At 45.7% G+C, this 16,406-nt stretch overlaps 1 protein-coding gene across 2 annotated transcripts in view; it reads left to right on the forward strand.

The window, feature by feature from the left end:
• Positions 1–2,291: 2,291 nt before the first annotated feature.
• Positions 2,292–16,406, forward strand: part of SHROOM4 (shroom family member 4) — a 214,901-nt gene continuing 200,786 nt past the window's right edge. For both annotated transcript variants that reach the window (XM_013057552.2, XM_013057553.2), the window contains exon 1: positions 2,292–2,786. In XM_013057552.2, coding sequence (XP_012913006.1) covers positions 2,670–2,786 — 117 coding nt within the window. In that variant the 5' untranslated portion in view covers positions 2,292–2,669. The remainder of the gene's footprint in view (positions 2,787–16,406) is intronic.

Genomic DNA, 16,406 nt, shown 5'->3' on the forward strand with positions numbered 1-16,406 from the left:
CTTCTCCATCGACTTATTTTCACTTGTTTCATCTCCACCATCAAGTCTTTGTTTGCACATATGCTCTTTTTAACCCTTTGCTGGGACGTAGTCACAGAATTTGCCAACTGTAAAGAAACTTAAGAAATCAAGTAGCTCAATCCCTTCAATTTACAGAGATGGGGTGTGATCCTTTTACTTTCACACAGCAATTTAACAGCAGAACCAGCTTAGAAACTAGGCATCTCAAATTCTACCCAGTACCCTTTCTACCACATAATAATGCTCTCACTAACTGGAAGGAAGAATAAGATCCCTGCTACTAGCAGTGATTTTTATCAGTAAAGAAGCAACATTATCTAGCCATCTGATGTTCAGAATGTCTATTTATGTGCTCTTTGCACCAGGGTCTATGTAATTTATGCAGTAATTAGTAAAAAGGATAAAATGAAGAGTGCAAGAAGACATAGTGTTTTCATATGTATTATTTCATTTTAGCCTTCAACAGGCCCGGGAGATGGATAGTTTAGGGTTTACTAGCTGAAGTTTACAAAAGAAGAAAATGAAACTAAAAATAGTTCAGTGATTTGCCCAAGGTCACCCATCTAGTTAGTGACAAGGCCAGGACTCATATATGTGTCTCCTTCTTCCACACTTCTTCCTCTAGTCTAGACACATAATTCTAGTAGACCTTGAGTGATGACTACCTATTCTGTGAACTGAGATTTGCAGATTTCAATATGTTAAGACTGAAACATGCTGAGTTCCACCAAGCAATAATCATGAAGATTAGAGTCTTATCACAAAAAGGAAAAAAAAATCAGTTTCAATTCAGTTTCAAGATGGGATCGAGTAAATGAATGTCATAGTTTGACACAAAACTAAGAGTCAAGAAATTGAGATGCCATTTTCTCAAGTTTTCTGCTTTCTAGGAGGGGGAATGCAAAACAGTGACCATGATCGAAATGGTTTTTGTAGGCTAGAAGTCTAAAAGATTGAAGGTGGTTTCCTCTGTGAATCATATCTAAGGACTTTAAAAAGGGAGGCTATAAACACCCAAATTGCAGTTTTATTAAAGAAAAGTCAGGTCAGCATCATATCATGCAGACAGTTTAGAAGGCTGAGAAGGAATGATTGGGGGAGGGAGGGAAGGAGGCCCATGAGAGCAGTTTCATTGGCCTGCCAGGGTACACAGCAGGCAAGGGGAAGAGTCTGACAGGTGAGGGAAGAGTAGTAAAGAGTGGGAACCTTGTCCACAGAAAGCCGACTGTAGAAGGCAGGGAGCCACAGTGTGTCCTTTGGTGATGAGGAACAAGCTCTACAGGAAAAGGGTAAGAGACAGAACAGGCAAGAGGCAGTGGAAGAGCCCCTTGAGTCACAACGGAGTTGTCAAAACTTTCCCTGCTAGAGTGAGGCCCTTTGAAAAACGTACTGCCTGCACGTGGCTCTAGAGACAATACCTCAGGGAGAGTAGGGAACTTGTCTGGGTCAAGACCGAGAAATCAGCATAAGATTTAATAACAGGTTCACTTTTTGAGACTATTATTACTGTGTGTGTGTGTGTGTGTGTGTGTGTGTGTGTGTGTGTGTGTGTTTGGTCTGTTCTAAATGCCCAGCTCAAAAACTACAGCCTGGAGCATGAACAGATGAGCAGAAATGTCTGGATCCTGTCTAAAAGCTGATTCTTCCAAAAGGCACAACACTGTTAATTGGCCATCTTATCAATGGATGCTCTTTCCTATAGGTTTGTTTAGAAGTGGAAACAATACTACTAATCTGCTAGCAGTTTGCTGATTTCTGGCTTGGTCATCTCAGTGGGGCAAGTGCAAGGCCGTGCCAGAAACTCCGGATTGGAACATACACAAGCACAGTGCTACCCACAGACGCCAGCGCTGAGCCAGGGTGTGGCTAAGCCCGGGCAGGGGGCATCCTCAAAGTGTTTCTTTATTTAAACTATGCTCCGGGGCAATGTTTCATAATGACCCCACACACCTAGTGCATACACACTGAGCAGCCTACACACACAGCCCCACTGTGTTCGCTGGCCTGCTTACTCCACTTTCCATCCCTCTAGGCAAAGTCCACAAATTAGCAGCCTTATAACCCTCCCAGGACCCGGTTTGGGGACCTTCAGAAGAAAAAGGCAGTCAGAGAAACATGAACGCGCTGATCGGGAAGCCAGCGTTTCAGCCCACTTGGCCACGCGGGCTATCCACACTAACGACTTTCACCTCCCTCCTCCGCTGGCTGGAGGGGCGGAGAACCCAGCCGTAAGGAGGAGGACCAAAGTGGGGGGAGCAGCTTGAATGAAACAATGTAACAATTGATGTGAGGCCTTGCCTCGCGCCTGCTCCCCAGCGATCCTATAGGCGAGGTCCCACTGACTGCTCCTCCCCATTGCTCCGTTTTCTTGTCCATTACGCGCTATCCCTCCGCCTCTCCTTCTTTCTTTTCTTTTCTTTTTTTTTCCTTCTCCTTTCCCCCCTCCCTCTCTCCCCCTTTCTCCAGCTCCGTGTCATTTCCTCCTCGCGCTCGCCCGCTGCCCGAGCGTCTCCAGCCGGCAGAGTAGGCGGAGCAGGGCGGTGCGGGGTGGCGTAGCGCTGGAGGGCGATGGTGGCGGAGCTGCTGGGGGCGGAGGCAACGTAGCCCCCGCGGAAAAGGAGCCCCGCGGCGCCTGAGTCTAGCCGAGGATGGAGAACCGGCCTGGGTCCTTCCAGTACGTCCCTGTGCAGCTGCAAGGGGGAGCGCCCTGGGGCTTCACCCTTAAGGGGGGTCTGGAACACTGCGAACCGCTCACGGTGTCTAAGGTAAGAACTGGCGCCTCTGTTCCAGCGGTGCCCAACTTTGAATGGACTAGCGGGTGCGCAGGCTGCCGCGGGACGCGGCCCTCAAATCAACTTCGAAACTCGGTGGGGCTGGGAGTGAAAGCCCTCCTGTGGAGCATTAGCGGAACAGAGGGGTCTTGCCGCCAGCCCAGGCGCAGACACCCCTGACGGGTGGCGGGAGCACGGGTGGGAGCATTGCTGGCCCGGGGCTAAGAGCCCTGTGCGCACACACTCGGGAGGCTCTGGGGGCAGTTTTTTGCTCCTCCACATCGGGGCGGTTGCTCCCCTCAGTTTGAGCTGGAGGAAGTGGTGGCTGGTGGGGGTTTCTCCTTGGAAGTTCCCGCGCCCCTGGGGGACGGGCAGCGGCACTTGGCAGCTCTCTTAGCAGCGTTGGCGCCTCCGCCAACCAGCGGGTCGTCCCAACCGGGCAGGTTGCAGGGCGAGGGTCTGGTGTGGGAACGGAGATGAGGCACTGGTGGCTTTCGTCAGCCTCACTTCCCACGGCCGGACGCGCGCACATCCATTCAGCAGCCGGACGTTGCTCCTGCCGGTTCGGCTCGGCCTTTCCCTCCCTCCGGAGTCCTGCCTCAGCGCCGGCGAGATTTCCTGCACGTTGAGAAGTGTGGAGGAAACTTTTGCGCCATGGAGCGCAGCTGTGCTGGAGCCGCCGCCGCCGCCGCCGCCAGGGTTTGTTTGTTTTAGGAGGTTGTGATCTGCTGGAAGCCAAGTTGCAGCGGAGGACAGGGGAGAGGAGCTCTCCTGAGTGCTCCAGGAACCCCCCCCCCCCACCTCCCTGCGAAGGAGCCATCCCCGGTAGAGGTGTGGGGCTGTGGGGGCCGCCGGGGCTGTTACCGGGAAGAGAGATTTGTAGGGCCATTCACCTTGAGACGCCAGATTGCCAAGGGAAGGAACTCGTCGAACTTCCTCCCGGTTTTTTTGTGTGTGTTTTGTTTTTGTTTCTCTTAAGTGCTCAAATCTGAAAAACTCTTCCCCTTCCAACCCACTCAAATTGCAGTTGAGGTTGTAGACGTGGGTTTGGGCTGGAGATAGAAATATGTGGCTTCTCAGCAGGGAACAAATGTCACTATTTTTTGGGCTTTGTAAGGGAGGTCACATCTCAGTAGGGGGTGGCCAGTGCCCTACCACACGCCCCAGTAACCTGTGCTGCCATCTCCCCTTGTACTGGATGTACTAGTTAACTTGTAGTGGAGAGGTCCTTCAGGCTTTGGGGCCCACCCTCTTAGGAACCCTGGAGTATTGCCATGGGGTGTACCAGTCAGCTTGAGCAGTCTCAGGTACCTGAGGGAAAACTTTGAGGAGCTGTCGGGGAAACCTGGAGTCTTTGGCCTCCCGAAACACCAATAACCAACCCCTATCTTCATCCGGCTCTCCCTTCCCCACAGTGGTCATGTATTTGGAAGCACCCTGAGATGCCTTTGTCACCCATTGTTACGTCCCCTCTTAAGGCACTCTCCCTTCAATATTCTCTGGAGGGAGTTAATAAGCTTTTCTTTTTTTTTTTTCCAAAAAAAAAAAAGGCAAAGAAAACAGCAACACTCTCAAACAACCATTTTGGGGAGGCGAGAATCCTGACCTTCAGGAATTTCTTCTAATCAGTCTCCTCTCTCCCCTCTTTCCACCAAGGTCAGAATGGGCTATGCACTCGTCCATGGTCTGGCAGTTCCTCCCTTTCTTTTTCTCCTTACACCATCTACAGAATTTCCAGTCTGCTTGGACAGCCTATCTTGGAGAGGTCATTTTTCACCTCTCTCTGGGGCTGAGCCATCCTGAGAAGCGCCCCAGAGAGTGCTTACTGCTATGGCCCTGGATTGTTTTGTGAGCCCATGCTGAGCATAGCAGGGGGTGTTACTAAGTATGGGGCAGCCAGCAATTTGTGGTCTGGCTGGGGGATTATTTGAGGGTAGATGAGGGTTTCCTTGGCCAAGCTGATGAGGAAGTGACTCGTGTGTTGAGAGGCAGGGTGCCTTTTAATGATTCCCTTTCTGCTGAACATACAGTTGACCCCTATTATATGAAAACTCATTATTACACACATTTAGGTATGCAGGGGGTAAAATCATTTATCCTATTCCTCTCAAACAGCCTGGCACCTTGCAGTAAAAGCCAGTTGTATATAACCTAGTTAGCCCCAACATTGTGTAAAGGGGCCATACTATTTTTTTTAAAGTGCAGTGATTGCCTGTATTTTTTTCTTGCTAAGACACTGTGTGGCATAGTGCATTAGTCCTTTTTTCATTTTTCTGACTTAGTTTTGTTTCCTCTTGCTTCAGAACAATACAGTTTTCTTCTCGAAAATAACATCAGTCTGCACACACATGCAGATGGGATGGAAGGCCATAGAAAGAGAATTGTAATGGCAGATTGGAACCTTGGGTTCTAGCCCCTGCTCTGCCACTCATTAGCTTTGAGATCCTGAGTGCATCACTTGCCCTCCGTGGGCTTAGTTGTCCTCAGGTCTATTATAAGGTTCAAGTGGGTGGTCTTTAAATAAGACTGACAGCCCAGCTGGCAATCTTTGATGCTAGCTCTGGCCCTTTTCTTCTCAGAAGGGTTGTGGAATGAAGATGAGGCTTTGTTCCATTTGCATACAGTGTTACTATTTATATGGTGTTTCCATATCCCTTATTTCATAAGCCTCTTCCAGTCACCCTGGGAGACAGTCAGGGAAGGTTGTGGAGAAATGGATGGAAAAACTGAGGCCATTGATGCCCTGAGTGGCTCGTCTAGGTCTGCCATACAGTGAATCAGGGCTAGGGTCCAAGTCCGTCATATTTTCTACCACTTGGAGAGTTTCTTGATTCTTCTGGTAGTACTGCAGTTTGTGAAGGGCCATGGGGCAGTACCATTCATGGGTGTATCTAGTCTTGACAGCTCTCCCAGTGACTCTTTCCACACCAGCCTGTGGTTCCACAGTAGGTGAGGAACTGGATTACAGACACTCCTTGCTGAAGTCAAGGAGGAGGAGAGGACTATTTTAGTGCTTCCAAATCACTGTGAGGATCTCAGGTCAGGCAGAGAAAGAGGTAAGGTATAAGAATCATGGTGGGAAATGCTGGAGGACCTCCTTTGGTGTCATGGAAAAAAACAGTTGGAGTTTGGTGTGGAATACATGCTTAGAGATAGCTTGCCACTCTCAGGAGTGGATGGATTTGAGAAAGGGTGATTAGTGGGGAAAGATCACAGAGAATGTAAAAGGCTACCTCATATTTGTCATGGGAGAACCTTTGGACCAGGAAATGATCAGGTTGGGAAATGGTTGATTCCTACTGGCTCCTGTGAGTTCCTCAAATGTAGGAAATTCAGCTGCCCAAGTTTTAGGAGACTGGTGTAGTCTTCTCACAATTTGGTGAGAAAGAAAGAAGAAATTAAAAAAAAAAACCCTGCTATTGATTATCCCAAGTGTTAAGGGATGGCTTATGATTTCCCTGTACATTGTGATGTTTCCAAAGAAACATAACCCACAAGGGACTTGGGCCCATAAACTTGGTGTTATTAATTCCTTAGGTTAGCATCTTATACTACCTCATTGGCCCAGGAATCCTGTTTGGATAAAGTAGAGATTCTCTTCTAATCATATTTATCTGGTTTGTTACCTAGGGGTCCCCCTCTACAGTGTAGACAGTCATCCATGAAGTTGGCTCCCTGTACTGGAAAATATATTCTATGGGGATGGGTGACCTTTCCAAGGTTCTGGCAGCAATGATTCTGCATCAAATAGAGCTTCTCAGAGGACTCAGATATTCAAATTTTATCCTTCTGTGATGCGTGTGTGTGTGTGTGTGTGTGAGAGAGAGAGAGAGAGAGAGAGAGCGAAAGGTAGAGAGAAAGAGAGACAGATGGACAGAGATAGAGAGAGTTACTGACCATAGCATGAAGTTTCTATACTCATTGTGAGTCCTTGGAAATGTGTCTGAGGTTGGCTGAGGGTGGGGGGAAAATGGGAGTGGAGATCAGTGGGGATCCAGGAGAAGGAGAAAAATTGGGGAGGAGAAGACAGGCTTATCCTACATATTTGCCTTATTCCTGGCCCATTTTTCAGCGGCATTCTCTCTCAGGCACAGTGAAGCAAGTGGGGGCTTTGTTCCGGACTGCTCCAGAACAAAGTAGAGTGGGATGAGAGAGTAGCTTGGAGGAGAAGGAAACTTCACCTCCTCCACTTGCTGTGCATTGCTGTTGCTATGTCATTTTACCCTCTCTAGACCTAAATGCCTATTTGCTAAATGGGTGTGGGCATACCTGTCCCATCTTTATTATTAAAGATGACGTGAGAATGAATTGGGAAAACTCTCATACTGTTTGCCATCTTTAGCCTAGGAAGATGGCAGGACATGCTCTTTACATTGTTTTTAGTTCCCTCCCATCCTCCTCCCCATCCCCACCATGACCTTATTTCTAGAAGAAGCACACAAAGAGGCAGTTGAAATTTCAAGAGGACGTGGGTTAAGTCAGATTGAGGCCATCTTTGGCTGGCAGTAAATTTGTGAGTTAGAGTTCTTGCTGGCTGCAGAGGTAATGGTATATGAGAACCAGTAGTTCCTATGAAGCCTTCATAGTTGTGTTACAGGCAAGGCCCACCCCAGACCAGAGCTTGACATTCACAAAGGGACCTTCATGGGGTGTGCTTCTTGGGAGCTTAGTCCAGCCTAGGTACTTACATTAGTGCCCCCCTCATCTGCCTCTAGAATCAGCAAAGGTATCTAGGGTCTCATTACCTCAACTGTCCCAGAGAGTAGCAGGCATTTGGAGACCTGGAGGAGGAATCCCTCCAGGAAGATACAAAGAAGTTTGGAGGGAGGTAGAGCAAGAAGGACAGGTGGTATATCTGGTAACCCTTGGCTGAGCTTTGGGGGCACACTATTTCGGGGCCTGCTGGCTGTCATAATATACCTGGTACTCTATTGAGATCCAGACATATGCTCCCTAAAGTGAAAAAGGCCAAGCCTGTTAGAGGATTTTCCCATTCCAAAACCTCAGACAAAGAAAATAATTCAACTCCAGCTGGAAGACATTTGAGCGTTGTCCCTTGAAAAAATTTTTTAAATGATTTCCCCTTTTGCTCTCCCCAACCCCCTCCCAGGAATTTTTTTCTAAGTCTCAGGCTTGAGACTGGAGTTTGTGGAGTGGTTTATCTAGAAGGACCATCACAGTTTTTATAGTTAGGTTTCTTCATAACCACGGTGGAAAAGATGCTAACCCATCTGAGGAAAGTGAATAATTTTCCCACCCCCATCAAGTACCAAAGGACAGCCTTGACTCAGGGCTGCTAATCCAATGCTATTCTTGGAGGAGGTCTAGAATCACAGATTCTCAGAGTCAAGAGGGCCTTTGGGGGGTTTCCAGGACTTAATCTTAACCAGTCCATTAGCCTTCAGTCTAGTAGCTCTGAGTTTGTTGTCTTATGCTCATGTGGGGAGTTCACTCTCTTCTTAGCCAGTTGACTGTAGACAATTTTTCATATGCTGAGTGGCAATCATCATCCCTCTACCTTCTATCCAGGGGGTCCTAGCCCTACCTTCTGGGACCACACAAAACAAGAATGCTTTCTCTTTGTCTCGGGTCCAAAGACACAAGACTATGTCCGCTTGTCTCACCTTTTTAGGCTGAAGAGCCCTAGCAATTTCAGCTATTCCTTACTGGCATCTGAGATCTAGCCTCCTCTCCCGTTTCCTCCTCCCACTCTGGATGCACTCCAGCCTGTCCCTGTTCCTCTTGAGCTATGGAGCCTGCAGCTGAATACAGTAAGTTAGAGGAGTCTGACCAAGGTTGAGTTGGATCCTTAAAAAAACAAACAAACAAACAAAAAAACAAAGAAAAAACAATAAAGCTGAAGATCACTGTGGCTCTTTCTGGTATATCCATGCCATACAAAGACCCTGTGTCAAGCAGAACCTTTTAGTGGGAGTACTTTGTTGCTGCTAAGCCTTACCTGCCAAAGACCTTTACCTAGACATCTGAGACAGCCATGTAATAAATTTGGAAGGGACATATTTCATCTCTTATTGTTTCTTTAGAGTTGCCCCAGCCCCATGCCTAGCCCAGGATAGTGTTGAGAGAAGTGTTCTAAGCAAGATGAGAGAAGATACAAGCTCTGACCTCAAGGAACATACATGTTTATATAAAAAGTTACAGAGAAGGAAGTTGTATCATAGAAGAAGTAGAGTTTAATGAAGAGTGTCAAAATCAGAACTTTAGAAGATCAGATTTATTTTATTTTTTATCAGCTTTTGGCTTGGAATTTGTAGGAGTAACCTCTCTGCCCTGAATTTTCTCCTTCTGAGAAAAATCGGTGTCTCCAAGATTGAAGATGCTGACTGTGTGTGACATAGTCTCCAACTTACAGAGCCCTTATGGAGGAATTTAGATACAGCGGTCTATGTCCCAACCCCTTGACAGATATTCATCTCCCTGCACATCACCACTGGCATGGGGTGCAGAACTCCTGCTGTTGCTGCCAGCCCTGGGTTCTGAGATCTTCTGTCTATACCTGGAATACCCATAAGAGTCACTGCTGCTGGAGGCCTTGCACCCACAGCCTTGTCTCTGCAGGCCCCTCACATCTACCAGTTTGACACCTAAGTTGGGCAAATATTTTTTTCTTGCTCCTAAAGCCCTGATCTGGGACTGTATTATCAATATAATTTAATAAATCATACCCCATGGATTAAACAAGCCTCTCCAGGGGCACCAGGGTGGCTCAGTGGGTTAAGCCTCTGCCTTCAGCTCAGGTCATGATCCCAGGGTCCTGGGATCGAGCCCCGCATTGGGCTCCTTGCTCAGTGGGGAGCCTGCTTTCCCCTCTGCCTGCCATTCCCCTTGCTTCTCCCTTCTCTCTCTCTCTCTGTCCTCTGACAAATAAATAAATAAAATCTTTAAATTGGCCTCTCCAGAACTGCTGTGAATTTAGCCACTGTCAAAAACACTGTGTCAGAAAGGCACGTTTCCTAGCCTTCCACTGTCTCTTCTCCAGGCCTCTCATCCTTCCATAATAATGAGGATTAAGCTCTTTTCCAATATTCTGCCTATAGGAAACTATCCAAAGCTCCAAGCTGTTTATTCACAAAAAGTGTTTTCTTGGAGAACAATTTATTCATAAGTTAGGGGCAAGTGCTCCACAATCTCTGTTACACAGACCTGGGTGGGTTGGGGGTTTCTACTCCTATCAGTGTGTTCCTATTCCTGATGCTCAGATGCGGTGTGTGTGCACAGTGTATATATGGTTCAGTTTTTCTCCAAAATTGAGCCCCAGGCTTACCGGTTACCTTTCAAACAGTGATTGCTTATGTTGATACCTAGGTCACTTTCACTCAATTTCCATGCAGCCAGATTTTTGTCTCCTGGTGCTCTCCTGAAAAATTCTCTTCAGACAGACTTCAATTAAGTCACTAATGAATAAGTTGAGATCTTTCCTTTTCCTGGCTAAAGATTGTATTCCAGTGACTGGGATGGGGTAGAGTTTCATCTCCTTACACCCTTTTGCCACATCCAGTGTAAACGGGCCAAGTGGAAAGATTGTCTTGGGCATTAATTTTGCAAGGGATGATCCATTCTTCCTCACATCACACTGGCATGTTTACTTGGGCTCATAGCCATACTGGTTGGGCACCAAACTTGCAAAGATCAAGATGACTTGGTTTCTCAAAGTGACTAGCCCCTCCCCTTTGACTTCACCTCCACTCCCTCCTCATTCAGCACAAGTCTATGACTGTACTGGGTCACAGAATGAGCACTGCATAGTAGCAGCAGACACATTTTCCGGGCATCCAGGCTGCCCTTCTTTCCTGTCCAGTCTTTGCTTCCCAGTCCCCGCCCATCAGCACCAGTTGCTTGAGGCCTACATTTTGGACTGGCTCATTCAAGTGCCATTGCTTCTTTGTTCATTCATTGGCTGCTCTGCCCTCTCTCCAAAACCCAGCCTTTTTTCTCCTTTGGTCACAGAGGGCCCTTCTAGTCTGCTGCACCAACTTTGTCCCTTTTGTCTCAGCCATGCTTCTGGTGGGGGATGAATGGGGGTAAGAGAAGCTCATAGAGTTAAGGTTGATAAAGTTTGAAGACACTTAGCAAATTGATAGCTGGATCAGAGGGATAGATTCTCACCCTGTGTCTCTCTCTATCCTGTTGCAGAAGAGGACAGGCCCTTTGCTACCTTCCTGATACTTTTTCATCCACTTGCAGAGTAATCTTGCTATGCTGTTTCACCTCTCCGTACCCTCCTGTTTCTTCTCAGACTCTCTGTGGGGCAAGCCTCTGCTTTGTTGAAGGGTTGTGAAGGGCTCCAGGATCCTTGCCTGGTCTGGGCTGTGGAAGTGTGCATGGCAACTGACAGCAGGCAATCATTACAGTGCATGGCATTTCTCCACACTACTACTTCCTATCTTTCCAGAAGTGGCTGTTTCCTGGTATGTTTTTAGGGATGGCATGAGGCATGGTCTGTTAACTTTCACTCAAGTCTTTTAATGTTACATCTGTGAGGAATGTGAGAAGTGGGACTCATTTGACAAGATCAAGGGTTAAGCCCAGTGATGGGCAGACCCTTTGTGGTGTCTTCTGGCCCCCACCCTTGTGCCACTCAGCAGAATCCCAGCTGTATGCTCGGCTCTCTTCCTGAGCCTCTGGCAGGGAACTTTTGAATGGTTCTTCTATACTGCCTTTCACGGTCCATCAGAAATGGATTTTTTTTCTTTTGGGGTTGGGGGTTGGGGGTGACACAAGGTAGACCTGGGAGTAAAGCTGGTTCAACTTGTTATTCTGGAAAGCGGTTAGAATCTCATGGCTGCAGCCCCATCTTTGCTTATGAGAAGATGACAAGCTAAAGCTTTGTCTTTGTTGATCTGCCTTGCTGTTTTCCATTTCTTTTTGCTTGTGTTTGATGTTAAGTAAAAGCTCCCATGAAAACTACTGCAGGTAGGCAGCATTTGATGGCATCTTCTCTGACTGAGAGGGTGAGTGATGACATGTTGGAGCCTCAGGGGTGAGTAACAAGGTCTTGATTCTCATGTTCTTTGGAGGGCTTGACTGAGAGTTTGGAGCTCTGCATGAGTTTCAGTTTGCAGTCAAGGAGTATCAAGACAACAGGCTGCAACGTGGACAAGGCGAGACCCTGGAAACTCCACTGGCATACATGTGCCTCTTAAACTCAAAGGGAAGTCGAGGCCTAGACATGGAGTATGGGAGAGGTAATAGATGCGCTGTGTCACAAATCCTGCTGCTTCTAGGTGTTTTACATGTTTTCCCATTTAATTTCTGCAGTAACTCTTTAGGGTAGATACTGATGTCTTCACTGTGCAGATGAGGGGACTGAGGCTCGGGGAAGTGAAATAATAGAGTCTAAGACATACCAGAAGTAGAAAAGCTGGCATTGAAATTTATATCTGTCTGACTCCAAATCCCAGATTCTTTCCATAATACCGTGTTTACATAGATGAATGAATGAAAGAGAAAGAAAAAAAAAGAACTGGATAAGAATATGAGGCTGGGGGTTGGGGAAAGAAATGAAATAGAGAAATTAAATAGAAAAGAAAGAGAAAAATGAGTGGGGGTGGAGGAGAGAGGTAGAGAGAAAGAGAGGGAGAAAGAAATGAGAGAAATATAATTTTGTACCAAAACCAACATTACCAGTACATGCCCCTCAGGGATCAGTCTGAAAGGAAGGATTCTGTTTTGTTTTGTTTTAAATCTCAAATCAGGGTAAGGGGTACAGTCTTGTATTCAGAAGCCCTGGAGTTCAGCCTTCGCTTTGTCACTCACTTGTTGTGTTCTTGGGTGAGTCATTTCCCCCTGCGTCTCAATTTCCTCTTTTGCAAAATGAAAATGATAATACACACACTTTTTCTTTCCAAGAGGAAGAGAGATGGATTTATCCTTTATCTCATATAAACACTAGATGTGTATGTGATTTAAGAAAAAAAAAAAGCATTCCACAGGTGTCTCATATTAAACAAAAATTCTCTTAAGAGAATTTTGAACTTAAAAAAAGAATTGTATGCAGCTGTGGAATCTTTGGGACGATGCAAAGTGGCAGGACACCTTTAATGGGATGTCTTCTGCTGCCAGAAGATGGAAGACCAGACCTGATTTCTGGCTAATGTCTAAACAGCCAACAATTTGAAAGTCTATGCTAAACCTTGTTTGGCTCCTACCTAAGAGCTCTCAGCTAAGCCTCCAATCAATCAATCAATCAATCAGCTAACCAATCAACACATATTTGTTAGTACTTTGTAAAGTGCCTAACTCTAAACTAGAGAATACAAGAGATAGCCACCACAGAAGACCTGTTCCCTGGAAGTGACAGTTTTGTTGAGGAGAACCATTATTGCAAGCTCAGGAAAGAAAAACCTGTAAGTGGTGAATGGGATAGGATCTAAGAACAAAATTTATTTATTGGAAAGAGATTTCACTGGGAACTGATGTGGTCAGGGAGGTTTACGGAAGAAGGAAGAAGAATTGGGGCTAGGCCTTGAGAGATAGGTAGAATTTAGGTAGGTTAGGAAGAAAGAAAGGCATTCATCCAAGTTAGTATGCTAAAGACACTGCTTCATGTCCTAAAGACACAGGAGACTGAGGTCAGTTTTCTCACCCCACGGTGAACTAACAGCGTGAGCTACCCAAGTACAGGGTATGTGTTTGGTCATTTATTTGCCTGTTCATTCATTCATTAAATTTATTGAGTGTTTGTTCTAGGAACTAGACTAGTCTTCCTGCAGCCTATGAAACCAGCACAGAGCTCCATAAAGGTCATTTTTATTTGTTTTCTAACAAATACTTTCATGGTGCATACCCAAGGCCAGACAGTGGCTTTCCAATTTAACACTTAGGAACTCTTATCAATACCATTCTAGAGATGAGAAAAATGAGGCATAGTTAGGTTAGTTAACTTGCCCAATGTCATACTGTTTGTGTGGTGAGATAAATGAGTCAGTGGGGATCTGCTTGACTGTTGCAGATTGGTGAAATGTAAAGATGAATGGACTTGAGCCAACTCTTCTGAAGAACCCAGAAAACTGGGTTATAGAATAGATTTTTTGTTTTGTTTTTGTTTTTGGAGGATCAGAGTTAATGTCTTAAAGGTAAAGTACCTGGCAGAGGACCAGCCACCCAAGCACTCACTTGAAGAAATCAAAACTGAACCATACAGAGGGGCATTTCAAGGCCATCAGCCGTCTTAGTAATGTGCTGTTGTTATACACTAGCAAGTTGCCAGAGGTCAGTGGTAATACACACCACTTGGATCTGAAGAAATGAAAGAGAGGTGGGGGTCAGAGATGAATCCAGTATAACTAAGCTAAAAGTTTCAAAGTGGTGATGGGGATTAGGAAAGCCAACCAGTTTTCATTCATTTTTGGGTCTTCTGAGACTCAGGCATCTATAGGCCTGGCCAGTTAAGAAGTTCCATGGACTGTTTGGAGGAAAAAAAAAAAAAAGGATTTGTTTATTTAAGGCCCCTGATCATTTGAAACAGCAAATCATTATTTTAGGAACATGATGGTTAACATAGACAATTTACCAATCTGCTGATTGTTCTGGAAATTAGTTAATTGCCAGACAAGCCCCTGCTCCAACAGACATTGGAACAGGCCTGCATTGTTATTTAATGGGCTTTTCTGGTGGTAGCTTTGTCTTATCTCCTTCAATCTGCCAGGATGCTTGGTCACCTGAGGTGTTACTGGCCCAAGTTCCGTCTAACTTTGGACTTTTCAGGTGATGGGAATGTCCACAAATCAAACAGACAAAAAATAGATGAAACTGTCAAAACGCCAAACTTCAGACATGAAGCTTGAAATGTTAAAAGGTTTGAGGCAGTTAAAAAACATCAGTTGACTTTTGCCAAGATGTTTAAGGATTGTTTTCTCTATATGAAAAACAGAACATGGAGGCAGAGTAAAGCAAACCTCAGACCGTTAGAGTTTCAAGTCTGGATTGCATTTTTGTTGTTAGCAGTTTTATATTCTGCATAGAGTAGTATTATTAACCTATGAATATTATCATTCTTAATATTTCTACAGTGTATTGATCTTTAAATGTGACCTTTGAAAAAGCATTGTTAGGCTTGCAAGTATGATTAGACTGCCTTCAGTGGCATCCTTACCATATTTCATCCTGATTCTTATGTTAAAATAAGGAAGACAGGGATACCTGAGTGGCTCAGTTGGTTAAGGGTCTGCCTTTGGTTCAGGTCATGATCCCAGGGTCCTCAGACTGAGTCCCTCATCAGGATCCCTGCTCTGCAGGGAGTCTGCTTCTCCCTCTGCCTGCCGATCCCACTGATTATGTGTTTGCTGGCTCTCTCTCTCTGACAAATAAATAAATAAAATCTTTTAAAAAATAAGGAGGAAATGGAGTGTTGCTTCAAAAACTCATTTACTGCAAATCTGGCTAGAAAATGCCACTTTATTATTAAGAGACTTCTGCAAATTTGGAGTGATTATCTGACCCAAACCTTAGCGCTGATGCCATGTTATACTTTAATGAAGTTATCAGGAAAGGTTAATTTTGTGTGCAGATGTGCCTACCCATCTGTCTTCTGCCCCCATCTTTCTGAGATGTTCTTTCTAGATCCATTAATTTTGTGTAGTGTTACCCACTTTTCTGCATGGTGAAGAACTAAAAGTCAGAATGTTGTAAAGATGCCTGTGCTGCAGAACCTGGTCTGTTCACTCCCTCCCTCCCTCCTTCCTTGTAGAAGGAACTCACTTCCGGCTAAGGGCCAATGGGCACCTGGGTTCCTTTACCTAACTCTTCTGTCTAGGTGAAATAGCTTATAATTTATATTTGAAGTTGACTTGAGTATCTAGCTGCTGGAGGTATTTTTCTGAAAAAGGCTATCTGAGTGCTCTGGCTTTTACAAGAGCCAGCTTGCTAACTTCTTTCTGCGGCATGAGTCCTAGTAGGAAGATGATACTCTCCCCCTCTGGATGTAAAGGGTTAAATATGTAATTTTTCATATTTTCCTGTGCCTTTGGCTGGAGAAATGTGCAGTGTTCTGAAATCTGCCCAGGCCCTGCACATACTATATCTGCTTAAGGAGGGTTTTTTTGGCTCTTAGCCCTTCTCAGCTGCATTAGGGTTCAGGTTACATCCCTCTCCCCTTCCAGCCACTAATAAAAGCCAAAAGAATTAAGGATCAGGGAGAGTTAATTCCCACTGCTAAGACCCAGGTGGGGCCCTTCCACCTCCCATCCTGGCTTCTAGGCTAGAGTCCTAATTTAGGGCTGAGCTCTAGTCTAAGCCTGTAAGTGACAGTGATCTGGAACAGGCCCCAGAAAAGCACTTGACAATCAGGTTTTGCCCTATGTTGGCAGTTCTTTCCTGCCTTTCTCTCTGTCTCCCTCTCTCTCTCTCTCTGCCCCCACTTTGCTGTTGGGATCTTACAAGAGACCAGTGACCCCAGGGGCCAAGCCACCCAATGCTATTACAGGAATGGAAATGATGTATCATAGTCCCTTCCTTCTAAACTGGAAGATCTGGGTGAATGAAGCTTCGACTTTTTACTTCTACTCCAATCCCTGACCCAACTTCAGTACAACATTAGGAATCTCTTTCAGAATAAGAAATGTCATTCATATCTCACCCAGCTTGAAAGAGATG

Source organism: Mustela putorius, unplaced genomic scaffold (assembly GCF_011764305.1).
Source record: "Mustela putorius furo isolate JIRA1106 unplaced genomic scaffold, ASM1176430v1.1 tig00003903_pilon_pilon_pilon, whole genome shotgun sequence".
Lineage (NCBI taxonomy): Eukaryota > Metazoa > Chordata > Mammalia > Carnivora > Mustelidae > Mustela > Mustela putorius.